The following is a 21412-nucleotide window of genomic DNA, read 5'->3' as shown; positions in this document are numbered from 1 at the left end:
CCTACAGCAGACTGTGTCCAGTCCAACAAGAAAGGAGGCACTGCTAGACCTGGTTCTTGGGAATGAGGTGGGCCAAGTAGATCAAGTGACCATGGGGGAACATTTAGGGGACAGTGATCATTGTATCATAAGGTTTAGGCTGAAGGTGGAAAATGACATTGGTCAACCCAGAGTAAGAATAATCAACTGGCAGAGAGTGGACTTCAATGTGCAAGAATGGAGCTGGGCTGGATAGACTGCAACCAAAGGTTGGTGGGAAAAACAATAGCTGAACAATCGGCTAGCTTCAAAGAGAAGATGGTTTGAGCACAGTTAAGGTATGCACCCTCAAAAGGGAAGGGTAGGACAAACAAATCCATAGCTCCCAACGGAGTGGGGCTAGCTAAATTGCTCTTCCAGAGAGCCAGCACGGACATGACAGGCCAAATGGCCTCCTATGCTGTCCTCATTCTATGAATCTCTAGGTGGAATTGTCCCAGATTTGCATTAAGTGCAGTAGCGGGCAGGCAAAGCGACATTTTACCCACCGGCTGCAATGGCAGTTTCTCATGCTGTATCGTCCCAGACCCGCCGCATTAATTATGGATTCTCGGGAAATACGCCACTTCCATGGCAGGTGGGCTGTCATCCACCCGCCACATCACCACCTCGCCGCTTCAGCACGCTGGGTGCCATATTTAAAGTCCAGCTACGCACACAAATCTCAGTGCCTCCAGCCCACGGCTGCTGCATAGAAGACATGGCCTTGAAAAGCAAAAAGACTGCAGCCCCGGGTTCAATGACACATCCGCCGAGCACCTTTTGGATGCAGTGGAGGCTCGCCTTGATGTCCCCTATACCCACTCTGGCCGCAGATTGGGCAGCAAGCTCATTAATCCGGCTTGAGAGGCGGTGGCAGCGGTGGTCTGGGCCATGCCCTTCAAAAGAGGACAGCCACCCAGTGCTGCAAGAGGATGAATGATCTCTTCCATTTTGCCAGGGTAAGTACTCTTCTCATCGCTCTCAACTCACACACTCACAAATCCATCACACATCCACAGGACCCTCACTCACTGCTGCTTCAAGGGACATCACCATTCACTCTCTCTCACACACCTTCATTGTCCTTATCCCATCCAAGGGACCACTCATCCCCCACACACGCCAGTACACTTATCATTTGGCCTGGCAGGCGTCCTGCTTACACTCTCTCCATCTCTATTATTGCATGTCAAGCTGGCATGCAACAAGAGGGAGAGGTCGCAGACTAATGGAGGAATGCCTGACATCAAGGTCCTCATGGACTTTGAAAACAAAGCCATCCAGCTGGCCGGCGAGGATCTGGAGCATTCCTGTGCTGACGGTGAGGTCAGCAGTGCTCTACCAAGTGAGCATCCAGCAGTGCAAATCTATCAGACAACTGTGCTGTGAATGATGTGCCCTGTTTCACAGGTCACTGCCATGCGCTAATTATCTCCCCTTGCTTCCGCAGGCACATCTGGGAAACAGCCAACGGAGTCCACAACCCAGGGTCTCCAATCAAGCCTCGAAGAAACCTCTGAAGAAGAATCTGGAGGTACCCTTCTGGAAGTCCAGTCACAGTGCTCACCCACACCCTCCACCAGTGCAGAGACACACACCTCGTGGGACTTAGTTTTACCGTGGCCTTGGGATCGCAACCTGGTGAGCTCATCGCACAGTCTGATCCGCAACAGGCAGCGGCAGGAACTTGGTGTCCGGCACTCGGAGGACTGCTGGAGGCCAGAAATCTGCTGAGTCCGAGTCAGATGATGAGCCTCTGGACTCGGTCATGTCACAGTTGCTGGAGCTGCAAAGGCAAGCTCGGGAACATCAGGAAGGGATGTCCGCTGCACTTCTCAGATTGCAAAGCACAATAGAGGAGTCCACCCGCCTTCAGGCTGAGGTGATAGCGCCAGCATGCCATAGCGCCGAGGTCAACACTGGTAGGATGGCGGTCACCATGGAGACCTTGGTTCAGGACATCACTCCTGCACTGCTATATGGGCTCAACTCCATCGCTGACGCCATTGTTGGCCTCCAACAGTGGGTACGCAAGAGGGGTGTGGAGCAGCTCAATCTCACTCCAGATAAACTTTTCCTCAAAGAGTCAGCCAAAGGCCATTGGGCACCCATAGGGAGGAGGATCAGCAGGTGTGCTCCCCTGGGACCATCCACCCAGGTAACTCTGGGACTGTCCAGCCCATTCGAGTTCCCTCTTCCTGTGACCTCAGCAGCTCCAACTCCACAGGGGGAGGATCTGCCACACAACATGACCCTGAAAGCAGGCCAGGACCCTCCAGGTCTCAGCCCTCCAGAGGGCACCCGCCAAGGTCACCACAGACAGGGTGTAGCAGTCAGCAGGCTGTCTCCACCTCCGCTGTGGTTGGCCGGGGAGTACCAAGACATAGCGGTTAGGAAAGTTATAAAGATGTAACTCTTTTGAGTCAAAACAATTAAACTAAATTAACAAAGTCAGGAACAAAGTAAAAGCAGCCTCTCAAAGGGAAACTGCAAAAACAAAAGACAAAATTCAAAGGAAACTTACAAACATCAAATCAAAATATGATTAATAGGGTCTATAAAGCACCCCATTCCCCGTGGTGCCCACCGCGCATGGAAGGCCTCGATGGTGCCAACAGACACCGTGTGCTCCCTCTCCAGGGACACCCGGCCATGAACGTAGCCACGGGAGAGGGGCAGACAGTCGGGTCGGACAACCCCCTTGATCGCCCGCTGCCTGGACCTGTTAATGGCTAACTTGGCCAGGCCCAGGAGCAGGTTCACGAGGAGGTCCTCCTCCCTCTCAGCACCCCTCCGCACCGGGTGCCCATAGATCAGGAGTGTGGGGCTAAAGTGCAAACAAAACAGCTATAAAATATTTTTCAGGAACCAAAAAAGGGGGTGCAGCCTACAACAATTAACATATACATGGTCCACAGACTCCACAAGGCCACAAAAATTGCAGGTATCTTGGGAGACCGTGAACCGACACTTCCTGTGGTTGTACAGGACTGCTGCATGCAACACCCTCCACCCCCGGTCCCCGATGGAAAAGGGGAGGACACCCCATAGAGGGCCCCTACTGGGGACCTCTGCCGCCGGACAGCAACAAGGCACGCCAGGGCGTGTCCAGGTGGCGGGCGAGGGGAAGGAAGTGAAGGGTGTGCAGCAGCAGTCCATACAGGAAACCCCTCCGCACTGTGCTAAAGGGTACGAAGGGCATTTCACGAGGCTACTCAGGTTGCGGAGCTCTGGCTCCCGAGGAAGGGTTCGGGGCTTGGGGCCAATGTGGAATTCCATCTGATCAAGGGTATGCTCAGATGGAAGACCACCGTGCACCTGTGGAGACCCGGAATGACGTTGGGTCCGAGCACAACCGTCCTGAGGTCTTGAATAGCATTGGCCGCGATCCGGACGTCCACAGACGTGCGATGCGCCAACTCCTGTGGAAGCATCCAGCCCACTCCTCCACCACCCAGCACGTCCCCGATCCTGGTCACCCCGGCAGCCACAGCCTTCCTCTCTGCCAGCCACTGAAAAGGACGGATTCCTGAGCAGCGGCTCTGATGATAGCCACTACTCCTGACAGGAGACAGCTGTGTCATGAAGTGACCATGTTCCAGACTTTGATCAGGCTCTGGTAAAAGATGCGTAACACCTGCAAGGAGCCACGAAGGCTCCTTCGGTCTACAAACAGGGGCTGCACGTCATAATTCAGGCTGTGCACCTGGCGGAAGAAATACGTCGCCAGGGCACACCATCTCGGAGGGGGCTCGACGTAAAGGTATCGCCGCAGGGCCTGAAGGTGGAAAGTCGCCACTTGGGTGCGAAGGCACACCAGCGCCTGACCGCCCTCCCTAAGCAGGAGACTCAGAACCTCAGCAGCGACCCAGTGCAGCCTTTTGTCCCAGAAGAAGTCCACAAGCATTCCCTGGATTTTTGTGACAAAGTCCAGGGGAGGGATCAACGGTACCACAACATGGCGGCGATCAGCTGGTTTATGACCAGAACTCGACCCCGGTAAGACAGCACTTGGAGCAGTCCTGTCCAGCGCCGCAGGCGAGTGGTGACTTTGGTCTTCAGCTCCTGCCAATTCGTCGGCCAGGATTCCTCAGCAGGGCAGGAGAGACCCCCAGGTAGAGGAAGCTGGTCCCGCTCCAGGTGAAAGGCCTGAGCTCCTCAGGTAGGGGATCCATCTGCCACTGACCGACCAGGAGTCCAGAACGCTTTCCCCAGTTGATCCTGGCAGAAGAAGCGGCAGAGTAGACCTCCTGGCACTCATGCATCCTCCGCAGGTCAGCTGGGTCGGTGAACATGAGGAGCACGTCATCGGCGTAAGCCGAGAGGACCACCCCGATGTCCGGCCCGCGGAGAACCAACCCCGACAACCTCCTCCCCAAGAGGCGCAAGAAAGGCTTCACGTAGATAGAGTACAATTGGCCGGACAGGGGGCAGCCCTGACACACTCATCTCCCAAAGCGAAGGGGCGCCGTCAGGGACCCGTTAACCTTAACTAGACACTCTGCGGCAGTGTACAGAAGTCGGATCTGGGCAATGAAATGCATCCCGAATCTGAATGCTCGAAGAATCGCAAATAAATATTCGTGATCCACCCTATCAAACACCTTCTCCTGGTCAAGAGACAGGAAGATGCTTGTCAGACCAGTCCTCTGGAAAAAGTGGATGATGTCCCAGACCTCTGGGAAAAGTGGATGTTATCAAAAGTAGTGCAGCCAGGACTGTGTAGGACTGGTCAGGGTGGTTCATGTGGTCCAGCACGGTGCCAAGGGGAGAAGACATTGCCCTGGCAAAGACCTTATAATCCACGCTGAGGAGGGAGACTGGGCGCCAGCTCTTAAGCAGGCGGAGATTCCCTTTCTTTGGCAGCAGGGCAATCATGGCCCTGCGCCACAAGAGGGCCATCTCCCCGGTAGCAATAGTCTCCCCCAGGACCCCCATGTAGTCGTTCCCCAGGACATCCCAGAATTCCCTGAAGAACTCCACGGTCAGCCTGTCCAGCCCCGGGGATTTGCCCCTGGAGAGGCTGTCGAAGGCGCCGGTCAGCTCCCCCAGAGTTACCGGACTGTTCATCTTTCCAGAGCCCTCCGGGCCAACCTGCAGCAGGTCCTCCCACAAAACTCTGTGACCATCCTCGCTGGACGGATCCGGAGAGAACAGGGCAGTGTAAAAGTTTCTGGTGATGGCCCTGATGCCCTCCGGATCTGAGACAAGGGATCCATCGTCGGCCAGCGGCGTAAGGAGCTGCTGACGGACCCCGTGCCTTTTTTCCAGCGAGTAGAAGAAGGGGAAGCCGCGGTCCAGGTCTTGGAGGAACTGGATCCGTGACCTCACGTATGCGCCGCGGGACACGACGAGTTGCAGGTCCCGCAGCGCGCCCTTCTCCTCATCGTACACCAGGCGCAGGGTCCGCGTCGGGCTGACGGAGACGTGCCTCCAGGTCGAGCGCCATCGGTGGGCGGAGCGGACGATCGCAAACTGGCATCACGATGTTGAAACCAATTTTTGACCTCGCCATATTGTCCATTCACACCACCGAACATGCCTGACGCCAGCGGGCATGGAAATTCCCAGCCTATTACTCTAAATTTCTAAGAAATTTAACAGTGGCATATAGCATTTGATAGCTCCGAATAAACTATACAATAATTCAACTTATACAATCATTGCATATTAAGCTCAGCAAATTTAACAAGTTTTACTCTTTTTTTTGCGATGCTAACTGTCCAGCATTTAAAAATCAACTAATACTGTTGGAAACATATTTATTTTCAAGAGTTATTTCTTTTTCTGAAAAACAGCAGATCAGGTTGCCGTGCCTTTCACCTTGCAATTTTGTTTATGTTAGAACCCACCTTCTCTGTGTTAGAAGTAACTTTAGCCTCCTTTGTTGTTAACATATGGGGGGCTGGTCAGCTTGGTTGGCTAAATGACTACAGTGTAGTTCAGCATGGGTTTGATTCTTATTGGTAACTGAGAAGTATTGGCATTTTACTTTCTATGTTAGCTGCAATCACTTTGTGTATTACTTTGGGCAGGCCTTTCAGTTGCGTTGGAGGTCTGAAATGAGAGGTATTGGATCAGTCGCTCATTGTACACCCGTCACAATTCTTCTTTCCATCATCACTGTGTCCATGAACAGCAATAGGCTCCTGGCATTACCAAAATTTGACTCCAGTCATATGTTACTATACTTGTGTTTGAAAAAAATATAAAATAAGCTATTTATCTTTAATACAGTCAAGCAATTCACTGGACAGTGGAGGCAAAAACAAAAGTAGCTGTTTCAATATATTCTCATGGGCATTTACAAATAACATGAGATAAAAGGTAACGTGCAAAAAATGGAGAATTAGGTATAGCAGAATTTTTTGCTGGTGCTGCCTGTGGTAACCAGCTGCAATGCGGATAGACCAGCCATGCACTCAGGCTGGCAGATCATTACAATGCACATGATGGAATGGATGGCATGAGACTTTTAATTAGTGATCTCATGTCATATTAGCATTTTTTTGAATGAAATCTATCTAAATTGCATTTGAAGTAATCAATGCTAATTTCTTCCACTATTGGCCTCGGGACCCTGTTCCATAGATTGAACACTTGTTCACTGAAATATTGTATTGAATGACCAGGACTAGTGAATAAGAAATTGGAAGATTGGGTGCAGTGCAGAGGCTCCAGCTCTGAGATGCTCCTTGAATTTGATACCCAGATGATGTGACTTAATCTGTAGATATATTCTGGGCATTAATTCACTGCTGTTTTTCCACTGGAGTTGAGAGGGTTGACAGAGCGCAGAAAGCTGCATTTTGACTTCAGTCTACTCAGAGCAAGATGGTGCTGGAACAAAGAATTATGAAGATCATTAGATTACCTATTTCTTATGGCTCTGCCTACAACTGCTGTTCAGGGGTCATGAGCTGCAATATCTGACAGTAGGTAAAGATTATCCATCTTGGTATTATGACATCTGCAGAATTAAAAACTAATTTCAATTTCTTTGCATGTCTTATACCAGACCAACATATTCAGTAGCAGAGCTATAGTCTTGACGACGTTTGGACCCATGCCCCATTGGAGATAGTCAAAATTCTTGCGATGTTATTCCTCACTCCAATTTTAGTTTTGGTCTTGCTTTGTTCCTTGTAACTCTAAGAGGGATCTAGTATCACACCAAGGTAGACCAGGTTGAAACAATGATGAAGTCTTTTCCCATACCACTCAATATAATTTCTGTTTGGCTTTTCTATTCTTAAGGTAAAGTGCATATTGTGCCTTAACTAGATTGGTCCTACATTTGTTATAAGGTGGACTGTTTACTGAACATCCAGCCTACCTCCAGCTCATTGACTAACGCTATGCAAATTATTGACTGACCCAGTGATGTCAATAGACACTCTGGGTGTAGTATTGTGTCAGGCCAGCCAGAGCATCACTCAGGGTTTCTGAGAAGTCTGCTTTAAGCCATTACAAAAGGACCATCTGCATACAGGAATTGTCTTTTACCAGGATGGATAGGTTTATCATTGATATATATACTGAATAACATTGCTGCTAGCACATTACCTAATGGAATCCCATTCTGTTCTATATGCCAACGGCTTTTGTTTACTGCAAAGTTCCATTAAAAAAATCGCGATTTACTAAAAAAATTCAGATGAACTCTGAGAGTCACATCACAGCCTCTTTCAGGCTATTATTCTATTGCTTTTTATTATTGTTATTATTTATTAGGGGAGGCAATGGTGTAGTGGTATTGTCGCTGGACTAGTAATCCAGAGACCCAGGGTAATGCTCTGGGGACCTGGGTTCGAATCCCGCCACGGCAGATTTGGAATTTGAATTCAATAATAACCTGGAATTAAAGTCCAATGATGACCATGAAACCATTGTAGATTGTTGTAAAAACCCATCTGGTTCACTAATGCCCTTTAGGGAAGGAAATATGTCGCCCTTACCTGGTCTGGCCTACATGTGGCCTACTCCACACCCACAGCAATGCGGTTGACTCTTAAATGCCCTTTGAAATGACCTAGCAAGCCACTCAGTTGTAACAAACCGCTACAAAAAAGGAATGAAACCGGACAGACCACCTGGCATTGACAACGACAATGTCGACCCTGCAAAGTCCTCCATACTACTAACATCTGGGGAGAGCTGTCTCAAGCAACAGCCTGACATAGTTGCTTACAGATAATGTCCCAGACTCCAGAATCCCTGGGTATGTCCTGTCCCACCAGGAGGACAGACTCGGCATGGTGGTATACAGTCGGGAGAGGGAGTCCTCAACAAGAAGTCTCATGGCATCAGGTCAAACATGGGCATGGAAACCTCCTGCTGACTACCACGTACCACCCTCCCTCAGCACTTGGAGGAAGCAGTGAGGGTGGCGGGGAGGGGGACTTCAATGTCCATCGCCAAGTAGCACCACTACTGACCGAGCTGGCCGAGTCCTAAATGACATAGCTGAGACTGGGTCTGCGGCAGGTGGAGAGGGAAAAACATACTTGACCTCATCCTCACCAACCTGCCTGCTGCAGATGCATCTGTCCGGTAGGAGTGACCACCGCACAGTCATTGTGGCGACAAAGTCCCGCCTTCACAACGAGGATACCCTCCATCGTGTTGTGTGGCATTACTACCGTGCTAAATAGATTTCAAGCAGATCCAGCAACTCAAGGCTGGGCATCCATGAGGTGCTGTGGGCCATCAACAGCAGCAGAATTGTACTCGAACACAATCTGTAACCTCATGGCCCGGCATGTCCCCCACTCTACCATTACCATCAAGCCAGGGGATCAACCTTGGTTCAATGAAGGGTGCAGGAACGCATGCCAGAAGCAGCACCAGGCATACCTTAAAATGAGGTGTCAACCTGGTGAAGCTATAAAACAGGACTACTTGCATGCCAAACAGCATATGCAACAAGTGATAGACACAGCTAAGCGATCCGACAACCAACGGATCAAACCTAAGCTCTGCAGCCCTGCCACATCCAATCATGAATGGTGGTGAACAATCAAACAACTCACTGGAGGAGGTGGCTCCACAAATATCCCCATCCTCAATGATGAAGGAGCCCAGCACAGCAGTGCAAAAGATAAGGCTGAAGCATTCACAACAATCTTCAGCCAGAAGTGATGTGTGGGTGATCCATCTCGGCCGCCTCCAGCATCATACATGCCAGTCTTCAGCCAATTTGATTCACTCTACATGATATCAAGAAACAGCTGAAGGCACTGGATACTGCAAAGGCTATGGGCCCTGACAACATTCCGGCAATAGTACTGAAAACTTGTGCTCCACAACTTGCCACGCCCCTAGCCAAGCTGTTCCAATACAGCTACAACACTGGCCTCCACTCAGCTATGTGGAAAATTGCCTAGGTATGTCCTGTACACAAAAAGCAGGACAAATCCAACCCGGACTATTACCGCCCCATCAGTCTACTCTCGGATCATCAGTAAGGTAATGGAAGGGGTCATCAACAGTGCTATCAAGTGGCACTTGCTTGGCAATAACCTGTTCACTGATGCCCAGTTTGGGTTCTGCCAGGGCCACTCAGCTCCTGACCCCATTACAACCTTGGTTCAAACATGGACCAAAGAGTTGAACTCCCGAGGTGAGGTGAGAGTGACTGCCCTTGACATCAAGGCAGCGTTTGACTGAGTGTGGCATCAAGGAGCCCTAGCAAAACTGGAACCAATGGCAATCAAGGGGAAAACTCCCTGTTGGTTGGAGTCATACCTAGCACAAAGGAGGATGTTTGTGGTGGTTGGAGGTCAGTCGTCTCAGCTCCAGGACATCACTGCAGGAGTTCCCTCAGGGTAGTGTCCTAGGCCCAACCATCTTCAGCTGCTTCATCAACGACCTTTCTTCCATCATAAGGTCAGTAGTGGGGATGTTTGCTGCTGATTGCACAATGTTCAGCACTATTCGCAACTCCTCAGACACTGAAGAAGTCCATGTCCAAATGCAGCAAGACCTGGACAATATGCAGGTTTGGGCTGACAAGTGGCAAGTAACATTTGCGCCACACAAGTGTCAGGCAATGACCATCTCCAACAATAGAGAATCTAACCATTGCCCCTTGTTGTTCAATGGCATTACTATCACCGAATCCCCCGCTATCAACTTCCTGGGGGTTACCATTGACCAGAAACTGAACTGGACTAGCCATATAAATACTGTGGCTACAAGAGCAGGTCAGAGGCTTAGAATCGTGCGACGAGTAACTCACCACCTGACTCCCCAAAGCCTGTCCACCATCTACAATGCACAAGTCAGGAATGTGATGCAATACTCCCCACTTGCCTGGATGAGTGCCGCTCCTACAACACTGAAGAAGCTGGACACCATCCAGGACAAAGCAGTCCACTTGATTGGCACCACATCCACAAACATTCACTCCCACCAACGCACAGTAGCAGCAGTGTGTACCATCTACAAGATGCACTGCAGGAATTCACCAAGGCTCCTTAGGCAGCACCTTCCAAACCCACAACCACTACCATCTAGAAGGACAATGTCAGCAGATAGATGGGAACACCACCACCTGGAAGTGCCCCCCCAAGTCACTCACCACCCTGACTTAGAAATATATCACCGTTCCTTCACTGTCGCTGAGTCAGAATCCTGGAACTCCCTTCCTAACAGCACTGTGTGTGTACCTACACCACGTGGACTGCAGTGGTTCAAGAAGGCAGCTCACCACCACCTTCTCAAGGGCAACTAAGGATGGGCAATAAAAGCTGGCCCAGCCAGTGAAGCCTACATCCCGTAAATGAATTTTAAAAAATTCAGCCTGTGAACCCTTTTACAACTTCACACAGGTCCAGTTATTAATGACTCAGGATCAATTGACACCTTTAAAAGGCAGCTGAATCAATATTTGTTGAGAAGAGGAATTGAGGAATATAGATATATGAAAAGCACTGCTGATGTGGAAAGAGTAGAGTGACAGAAATGGTAGGAAAGAACCCTGTTAGAATAAAAAGGCTTGAAGGGGCAAATGTCCTTTTCTCACTCTGGATTTTCTGCTTATTCAGTGACTATGGATAGAAAATGCAGGGCTTATGTTTTTATGTTAACTTTCTAAAGTGCCTTTGTGCCTGAAAGTCTGTGAAGATCACCAGTTGGTCAAAGATGTAAATGGTGGATTTTAAATTGAAGTTTCTTTTTAAAAAATGTTAACTGAAAAAAGTGACTGAATTGCATTCTGTTTACTAAAAAGTGGCTAATAGATTTTCATACTTCAGCAGTTGCTCCCTTTTTAGATTAAAACGTGCACTCACCTCTTGTTTATTTTCTTCAGGTTCCTGTCTATGTGATTGATTTTTAATGTATTTTATGCAATAACTAAAGAACACACAGCTGCATTTTATAACTGATCATATGTTGGAATTTTATTTTTGAAAATGTGATGTTATGTGAAGTACTTGACATTTATTCTTAGAGGTTTCACATTCAGTTCATTTTACTTATTATGCTCACTTCTGATCTCAGTCTTTGACTGAATATGAGTCAGGTAATAAGTAATACTTTTGTTAAAGAGGTCCAGAGACCACGTGATCTCTGTCAAATTTCTCAGACTAATTGTTATATTCTTATGATTTGATTTCCAGTTTTTAACTTTTGAGCAATATAAGAAGATATTAAGTTATGCTTCACTGCCTTCTGGTGTGGTAAGTACACAAATTACAGTTCCTTCTATTCGTAATACATCCAGTTAAGGTAGTGATAAACATTTTATTAATAGGCATTTTCCTAAAGATGTTGACACAAATGTGAATAATTTGTTGTTACAGTGTTTAACAATAAATGGTTCTTTGACGCAGCACATGGTTTCGTTTAAATTCCTTTGTTAGTATTAGTTAAATGTCATTTCCCTTCTAAAGACTTCAATTAAAGACATTTTTATGTTATTTAAGTTACTTTAAGGTCAACCAAATCCCTGAATACTATTAAGTTTTATAATAGTTTAATAAAAATGTTGTCTTTTAAGTTTAACTCTCCGTAAGTTTGCTCATGAGTTGTCACTCAGCACTGGGATTAGTACCTTTGTTTCTTGCATTCCTGCTTTCATCTTCCTGTTTACCTGTGGGTGTGTACTTAGGTGCTGAACAGAGTTAGGTGAGCAGGAACTTTATGGGAAAACCTGCTCAGCAGCTAAGTTGTGGCACAAAGCCACACTTGTTTTGTATTAAGATTGCTGACTGATCAATCACCAGGCTTGTGTGCAGGCTTTCAGGAAAAGGTTCTATTTTGTGAGCACCCAGGGCACATATCACAGTAATCTGGAGGGGCCTCACAACATTACAGGAATCCAAGAGTATGTTGCCCCAGAACTTTTAAAAGTTATGTATAAATAATGAATCAATGAGAAATAAGTAATTGCATAATATTACGAGTCTTGAATTTTAAATCAGACAGAGTTGCCAAGTTAATATTTCTGTACTGGTATGCTCCAATTATAAACCATTTTGTTTTAACTATGTAGTGGATGAGATATAAATCAAACTAAACCAGATACACTGGGCAATATTTAATTGGGCCTGTAAAAGCGGGAAACGTCGCAGAGCCAAAATCTCAGTTTCCTGGTGAGGGGTTGAGAGGCAGAGGTTAAGTCAGCAGTGTTGCAGCGGCAGGTCAGGCCTCACGCCGTCTGCTGGCAGCTTCTTATTTTCAATATATTTGCATCCATGAATATTCATTATCATAAAACATTTTCAAATGAAGTCCTACCTTCAAGATTAATCGGTGGTGCATTAAAAACTCATGGCACCAGTTTCACGCTCGTTTTAACAATGACATGCACCATTTAAGTTTGTCCATTTTGATCCAGGTGAACGGTTGTTCTTGTGGAAACCTGTGGCACAGAGGAGTGGAGCAGGAGGCTGCTAGTTTGGATGGAGGGTCAAGAGGGGCAAGAGTGAATTGGGGGTGGGGGGGTTGGGTTGGGCCAAGAAGGGGAGCAAGAGGTAGTTGGGGGAAAGGGTTAGGACATGAAGGGATTGATGGGAAACAAGAGGGAATTAGGGAGGTGGGGGCAGGTTGGGGCGTGGAAGTGTGCAACAGGAAGGGCCTGGCATCTTGGGTGTGGTTGAGGCGGGCAATCAGCTAGGAAATGTGAAATGATGTTTCTGTACTTTTCAATGTTGGGTCCTGGAGTCAGTGTGAGGAACCTGTCTCTCATGGGGAAGGTCCATTGTTACAGGAAGTGGACAATGCAGTATCAGGGCAGGTTCAGTCAGAAGTAGAGATAAGGGAAGGTCTCAGAGGGCAAGTAAAGGGACTGCAAGGACATCAAGGATGGTGGGGATAAGGTCTAGGATCAGTGGAGGAATGTCTATGGTAAGGGGGTTAGGTCAAGGAGGAGAGATGGCATGTCCACCGTCACTATCACAGTGGCAAGGGTGCTAGTGGGAGATTCGAGGGTGACAGAGGGAAGGAGCACAGTGATGTTTGGAGGGTCAAGGGTGATGGGCTGAAACTCGAACGTGACAGAGGAAGGGTGGAGGGTAACAGGTTCCAGGAGGAGGGCGATTCTTGTTCTGTCGCTGGCTGTTTCTGCAAACTGATGGTGAGCTAACAGGAGTCCAGGTCCAAGTGGGAGATGGCCACTGGGGGAGGGGAGATGGAGTTTTGCATGTAGCCCATGGGAAAATTTGAAAACCTCATTGTTTGGCAGCTATATGGATGAAAGCTGTAAACACTCAAGTGCTCATATCATTGCCTAGCTTCTTCAAGCTGTCATGAAGATGTGTTTATTTCAAGTAGTGATTTTGAATCCACTGGCTGGAACTTTGGACTTTAACTTATAAGAACAGCCTTTTTAAAACAACAGGCTGAAAAAGAATGACTGGAAATCACAGCCAAAAATGGCTGCCCCAATTTGCATCACCATGCATCCCACATTACACTTCATTGGGATGGATCCACTGGGTCTGCAAAGACCCCATCAGAGACAATAAACCCCTGAGAATGCGAAAGATCCTATTTCTTGTGCCATTAACAAGGCATTAAGACAAGCACCTAAGAGTCAACTGTGGTAGATGGGACATTAAATCTAATCACTTGGCCCAGGAGACAGGCTAAGGTAATTTTGCAGACATGAGCTAATCAAGCTATCTTTTGGAATATACAAACAACAGCCTTGCTTGGATTCCCCACCCCCCCTTGACAGTGGAGAGGGCTGGTCACACGACCAACAAACCCATTTTGTGTGTTAAAAGACATTTTTGCAGAGAGTTGATGCTGAGATGCTGATGACCTGAGGACAAGCAGCTGAAGCTGTTGAGCCTTGCTCTCTCTCCAAACTTCGAACCCTGTTTGCTGATCGAGACCAACCAGAGGTGCACCTTCGGTGAACAAAGACCTTTTAAAGCAGAAATTCTGTTTTGCACCACTGTTTCCAGAGGAACAACCAAATTAACTGGCCTCAACTTTAAATTGAAGCATCAGGACTACTGAAGGATCGTCTGACCAGCAGATTCACTGAGCCACTGACTGTATATTCCTCTTACTTGTGGTCTCTAATTTGATCAACCTATCCTCCCTCCCTCTGTTAGCTGTATTTGTGTATGTGTGGGTCCTCACAAGCATGCGTATGTATGTGAAAGTTGATGTGTATTTTATTATTTTACCTAGATCAGTGTAAGTGCAATAAAACTAACTTCTTTCTTTGTTAAACTCAAGAAAACCTGACCGATTGGTTCTTTTATCATCACAGCGCATAAACTGTTAAATTACTCACAGAATTGGCAAGTACATCCTTTTAAATCAAAAACTCTCTTACAATCAAACAAGGAATGGGAAAAGAGGGGAGCCATTTTTTTTATATATTTTTTTTTCTTTTCTGACCTATTTCTATTATTATTTTTTAAAATGTATTTCCATCCATTGTTTTATCTCCACCTTTTAGCCTATTTTGATCCCTTCCCCCCACCCCACCCCCACTAGGGCCATCTGTCACTTGCTCATCCTGCTTTCTACCCTTAATGTCACCATTAGTACATCCTTTAGCTAATATCACCACCATCAATACCCCTTTGACCTTTTGTTTATCACATCTTTGGCAATCTCTCCTTTGCCTCCACCTCTAACTGGCCCTCTATCCAGCTCCACTTGTCCCACCCCCCTTAAATAGCTTATATTTCACCACATTTCTATTTCTCTTTAGTTCTGATGAAGAGTCATACGGACTCGAAATGTTAACTCTGTCTTCCTCTCCACAGATGCTGTCAGGCCTGCTGAGTTTTTCCAGCAATTTTTGTTTTTGTTTCAGATTTCCAGTATCCGCAGTATTTCGCTTTTATTCAGATGTTGCACCATTGTTTTAGGGCCTTTAGTGAACCTACAACAGTTCCATTATTCCCTTTGAGAGTATCTTAGACAATCTGCTTGACTGGGAGTGCCAGCTGAGCCTGTAGGTGTAGCCATGTCTCACAGAATGGTGTGTGCAAAACTGGACACTAAGATGAGCATTCAAAAAAGATTGAACGCAAACACACAAAATTGTTTTCTCCACAATAAAGGAAGTTTCCCTAACCCCCCTGTAATCATCAACCTTAACGCGTGTTAGTACATTTAGCTCTCTGACTAAGCAATGACAACATAATGCAACATAATATGCAATATTCACATGTTCATGTAGCTACCGCACTCTTACCAAATCGGGTGTGTATGAGGCTGTCCCTGACATCCCTTGCATGTGCAATATTTACATGTGACAAATTGAACTTTCTTAACACACCCATGCTATCTTTGTGCTCTCATAAAGTCTTAGGCTTTCTCTTGCATCCACTAAGCCTTGTGCAACCCCAACATTAGCAGCTGAGTAGGAGGCAGTCTGCTCAGTGCACTGCCACATTGCCTTTGATGATTGTGGCAGGCTTCCTCTGGAGGTCCTAGGTCTCTTGCACTGGTACAGGGGCATCCTCCTTGGCCTGACCTGCTGGAGGCAATAAGGTTAAAGGCAGAGGGATGAAGAGAGTCCACCTACTCTGGTGGTGTCCTGAGATGAAGCCCCCAGGGCGGAAGGCATGCACTCCTTCTCTGTTTCTGTGCACAATGGCAGAGTCAGCATGGCTTCATGAAGGGGAAATCATGCCTGACAAATTTATTAGGATTCTTTGAGGAGGTAACAAGCAGGATAGATAAAGGGGAACCAGTAGATGTAATATATTTGGATTTCCAAAAAGCGTTTGATAAGGTACCACATATAAGGCTACTTAATAAGATAAGAGCCCATGGTGTTGGGGGTAGTATATTAGCATAGATAGAGGACTGGCTAACTAATAGAAGACAGAGTTGGGATATGGCGGGGCATTTTCAGGATGGCAACCTGTAACTAGTGGAGTACCACAGGGATCAGTGCTGGGGCCACAATTATTTACAATATATATTAATGACTTGGTTGAGGAAAATGAATGTACTATTGCCAAGTTTGCAGATGACACAAAAATAGGTTGGAAGGCAAGTGGTGAGGATGACACAAAGAGTCTACAGAGGGCTATAGACAGGTTAGGTGACTGGGCAAAAATGTGGCAGATGGAATATAATGTGGGAAAGTGTGAGGTTATGCACTTTGGCTGGAAGAATAGAGGAGTTGAATGTTATTTAAATGGGGAAAGAGTGAAGAAAGCTGCAGCACAGAGGGATTTGGGGGTCCTCGTGCATGAATCCCAAAAAGCTAGCATACAAGTTCAACAGGTAATAGGGAAGGCAAATGGAATGTTGGCCTTTATTTCAAAGGGAATGGAGTATAAAAATAGGGAAGTCTTGCTAAAACTATACAAGGCACTACTTAGACCACACCTAGAATACTGTGAACAGTTTTGGTCCACTTATCTAAGGAAACATATACTGGCACTGGAGGCAGTCCAGAGAAGGTTCACTAGGTTGATCCCGGGGATGGAGGGATTTTCTTATGAGAGGTTGATAGGTTGGGCCAGTACTCATTGGAGTTTAAAAGAATGAGAGGTGACCTTATTGGGACATATAAGATTCTTAGGGGGCTTGACAGGCTAGATGCTGAGAGGTTGTTTCCCCTTGTGGGAGAGTCTAGGACCAGAGAGAATAATCTCAAGAGTAAGGGAGTGCCCATTTAAAACAGAGATGAGGAAGAATTTCCTCTCAGAGGGCAGTGAATCTCTGGAAATCTTTACCGGAGAGGGCTGTAAAGGCTGGGTCATTAAGTATATTCAAGGCTAATATAGATAGATTTTTAATCAGTAAGGGCATCAAGGGTTATGAGGAAAAGGCAGGAAAGTGAAGTCGAGGATTGTCAGATCAGCCATGATCTCATTGAGTGGCGGAGCAGTCTCGATGGGCTGAATGGTCTACTTCTGCCCCTACGTCTTATGAGCTTATGGCACCTCCCTGTCTCCCTAAGAAGAAGGGGCACATTTAAAGGAGGTCCAGGTGCCTCTTCCCCTCTCACCCAGCCATGTGATAGGTACATATTCAACTCACCAAAAAAAGTTATAGTTTGTGAATTTCAATTCCAGTGTAAATACATTTTTTCATGATGTAATAAGTCTTAATTACTGCCAGACAACTGCTTTGGCACTGAAAATCAACTTTTACAAATGTACCGTTTAATTCTTTCAGATTTTAATTATTGTTGGCGATTTCAAAAGCAATTTAAATTAAAACAATATGTTTTACTTGTTCTTTCTGACTCTTCGACCTCCGTCTCTCTTAATCCCAATTTTCGTTCCCTCTCTTTATTTCATTTTGCTTGTCCTGATTTGACTTGGAATTAAATATTCTATCACTTCTTGATTCAAACTGTGCACTGCTTATTAATGATTCTTCAATCTGATTGGTTAATGAAATATACAGACACTTGCCCTGTTCACACAGGCCCCAAACATGCTGTAGAGGGCGCCGAGCTTGTTTGGCTCTGTAATTTACAGTAGGTTCCAGTGTAAAGACCCTTAGAAAGTCTGTGTGCAAGTGTAATGAACGGTTGACTGCATTCATTTACCACTGACAACAAAATCTGGTTCATTATGTAACAATATGTTTATTTTTCAGTCTTGTCTAGTTTATTGCCAGATTGCTGTTAATGTCGTCTAGATCTTCCTGTACAATAATTGCTTCCAGTTTCCACAGTTTATTTCCTACACTCTGTACATTGTGATACATTCATTTTAACTTTCTTAAATATTTTTGAACGCAACTTCTTTTCCCATATTTTTTATCTGTCTCCTACCTTCACTTCAGTTTTTTTTCTGCTTATAATTCGTCCATTTGATTTTATTCCTCTACTCCATATCCCTTTTGCCAACATGTTTTCTGCTGCACATTAGTCGAACTTATTTCTCCATTCATGTTCATGATTCTGGTTGTTTTATTTTACTCACCGGTTCTCCATCCTCACCGCCATGGGCAGAATTTTCTGCCTGTTGGCCGGGTGGAGCAGGAGCGGCTGTGGGTGGGTGTAGACCCAATCGGTGCCCGCGATCGGGTCCATGCCGCCAATTTGCGTGGGCGGGCCAATTAAGGCCCGCCCAGCGCATTTCTGACTCCTGTGAATAGTGGGAGTGTGCGGGTGGCGGTGGGCATGCACAGACCGCCGGGTCCAATGGCGACCCGCCAGTCTGTTGAAAGGAAGGCCTGGCAGCCTCCTGTAGGCTGCTCACAATAGCCACTTCGAGGTCACACCGCAGGGTGTCTGCTGAGCAGGGCACACTGGAGGGAAGGGCAAAGGAGCAGGGCAGGCTGCAGGGTCTGCCACAGGAGCGGGGCAGGCTGCAGGGTAGGCCAGCGAGGGGCTAATGTGCCCCTTGCTTTTCTGATGAATGCCTTGCTGCCCTCCTCGAGGAGGTGGCAGCACGACGGGAGGTGTTGGTCCCCCAGGATGGGAGGAGGAGGCCCCCCACCACATGACCAAATGTGCCTGGGAAGAGGTGGCGGAGATGGTGAGCTCCCGCGACGTGGTGCGACACACCTGGATCCAGTGCCATAAGCGCTTCAACAATTTGTTGCACTCTGGAAGGGTGAGGGACCATGTTGGCATTGGGCATTTCACCTAGCAGGTAGCCTTAGCCTTTGAGGGCCTTCCCCACTCCCCAAGTCTTACTGTTGTGACTACATGGAATCATGTTGGGCATTTCTCGTACGTTGGGTGGGCAAGCAGATAGTGACCATGCTTACATCAGCCTGAGCGGTTCATGAGGAGATGAGTTCTCCCCTGCACCATGTGTTGCTCTTAGTCGCACATGAGTAGTCTGGGGGCAACCTGCAGGAGATGCAGCTAGGCTCATACTCAGAACTCCAACACCTGTCCTATTCATGTGGAAGGGGAGCCTCAAGGTCTCGTGGCCAAGAACCAGCTTCTGCCCTCAACACCGCACCTAGTTGCGCCTCCTTGCTATGGGAGCTAAGACCGTGTGTTTCCTAAAGTGATGGATGCAGAATGTGTCCAAGCTGGCCATTGTGGGGGAGTTGGAAGCAGGCGTACTATCTTTGTGTGACTGAGCAGCAGTAGCGGGGAGAGGAGGCACTGGAGGCCTGATATGGGCCACTGTGGTTGGGGTGCGATGTGTGCGTGCAGAGTCCATGTGCGATTAGCCCCAATGAATGGTCTTCTCTGTTTTTCAGGAGAAAAAAGCACACAATGTGTATGAGTGTTTGCAGACTGGAGGCGGCCATGCCCAGCTGATGATTTTAAGACGTTTCGAGCAGGAGGCCCTGGAGCTTGAGAGGCGCCATGTGCCCAGCTCCACAGGTGCTTGGGTGGAACTCTGTCTTCCCACCATCCGTAGCACTGATGATTGTTTGAATCATTAATGCAGCAACATTGCTCATTCACAGACTGATAGAGTCAGAGGGGTGGGTCTTAGACAAAGGTCCCTCGACCCTTCGAAGATGCGCGTGCAAGCACTTTCCAAAGTCGCCTTATCCCATTTCTGACCACTAGCCCCATGGCCTTGTATGCCATGGCATCGCTACTGTACATCCAAATGCTTATTACATGTTAGGAGGGTTTCTGTGTCCACCACCCTTTCAGGCAGTGCATCCCACATTACTGTGTGCAAAAGTTGCTCATCACCTCACCTGTCAACTTCATGCCCCTTATCTTAAATCAATGCCACCAGGTTACTCATCCCTCCGCCAAGGGGAAAAGTTCCTTTATGTCGACCCTATCTATGCCCCTCATAATGTTATAAACTTCAATAATGTCCCCCCTCAATCTCCTCTGCTCCAGGGGAAATAACCCCAGTCTACGCTATGTCTCCTCATAAGTCAAACTCTCTAGCCCAGCCAACATCCTGGTCAACGACCTCTGGACTCTCTCCACTCCAATCACATTTCTCCCATGAAGCGCATTTCACAACTGCACGCAGAACTATAGCTGTGGCCTAGGCAGCGTTTTCTGCACTTGAAACATGATCTCCCTGTTCCTATATTCTATTCCTCGGCTAATAAAGGCAAGTATGGCATTTACCTTCTTAAACGCCTTATGTACCTGTCCCTCTACCTTAACAGGCCTGTTGACATGCACAGCAAGGTCCCTCTGATCCTCCTTACTTTCCACGGTCCTACCATTCCTCGTACCTTGTTTGTCCTGCCCAAGTGCATCACCTCACACTTATCCACATAACATTCCATTTGGCGTCCCTTAGGTCATCTGACTGTCTGTATCCACCTGTAATGTTAGAGTATCCTCCTGACTATTTGCCACCCCGCCAATATTCGTCTCCATAGGTTCTGGAAGGTTGAGCGCAAAATGAGCCAGGAGGAAAGGGATGAAGTGTGTCACTGTGTGCACGCTAACTGATCCATTATCCTTGTGGTTAATTTCAGCATCATCAGAGCCTGTCCACCAGGAGGAATTCCAGATGCCCCCTCTCACACCTGAGGGCCCTGATCTGTCACCTGCATCACACCATTTCTGCGAGGCAGGCACCAGCGCAGATACTAACACATCAGTGGGCATTGCAACATCAGCTAGTGCCCCGGGGCACAGTGGAGAGGGCACTTCGCAATCGCTGGAGGAGCTGGCAGAGACAGAGAATGCCGATGGTGCCAGCAGCTGGAGGACTGCAGGGGACCAGGTACATGCTCATGCGGTGCCTGTTGATGTGCCTCTGGAGTCATCTGCGATGCAGCAGCTGCAGGAAATGCGGCCGGGTGTGTGGGAGCATCTGGGAGTGTTACATGAGACTATGCTTCGCTTGGTGTCCGTGGCGGAGGAGTCTACGCGGAGCAGCAGTGATGCAATGAGCCTCATGGCAGAGCGTCATGCTTCCTCCATGGAGAGAGTGGCGACTCTCGTGGAGAGGGGCTTCCAGGAGAACAAGCAGCTTCTCCTGGGGTTATGCTCAGATCCTGCAAGCCCGCACAACGCCAGTGGCCACAGCTGGTCATTGCCAGTGTG

At 47.6% G+C, this 21412-nt stretch overlaps 1 protein-coding gene across 8 annotated transcripts in view; it reads left to right on the top strand.

The window, feature by feature from the left end:
- Positions 1–21412, top strand: part of slc25a21 (solute carrier family 25 member 21) — a 788318-nt gene that overhangs the window by 696835 nt on the left and 70071 nt on the right. For all 8 annotated transcript variants that reach the window (XM_078562809.1, XM_078562804.1, XM_078562808.1 and 5 more), the window contains one exon: positions 11646–11705. In XM_078562809.1, the coding sequence (XP_078418935.1) occupies positions 11646–11705 (60 nt within the window). The remainder of the gene's footprint in view (positions 1–11645; positions 11706–21412) is intronic.

The sequence above is a fragment of the Cetorhinus maximus genome, chromosome 18, assembly GCF_964194155.1.
Source record: "Cetorhinus maximus chromosome 18, sCetMax3.hap1.1, whole genome shotgun sequence".
Lineage (NCBI taxonomy): Eukaryota > Metazoa > Chordata > Chondrichthyes > Lamniformes > Cetorhinidae > Cetorhinus > Cetorhinus maximus.
The sequence above is the reverse complement of the archived record's forward strand: the minus strand, read 5'-3'. Positions and strand labels throughout refer to the sequence as shown.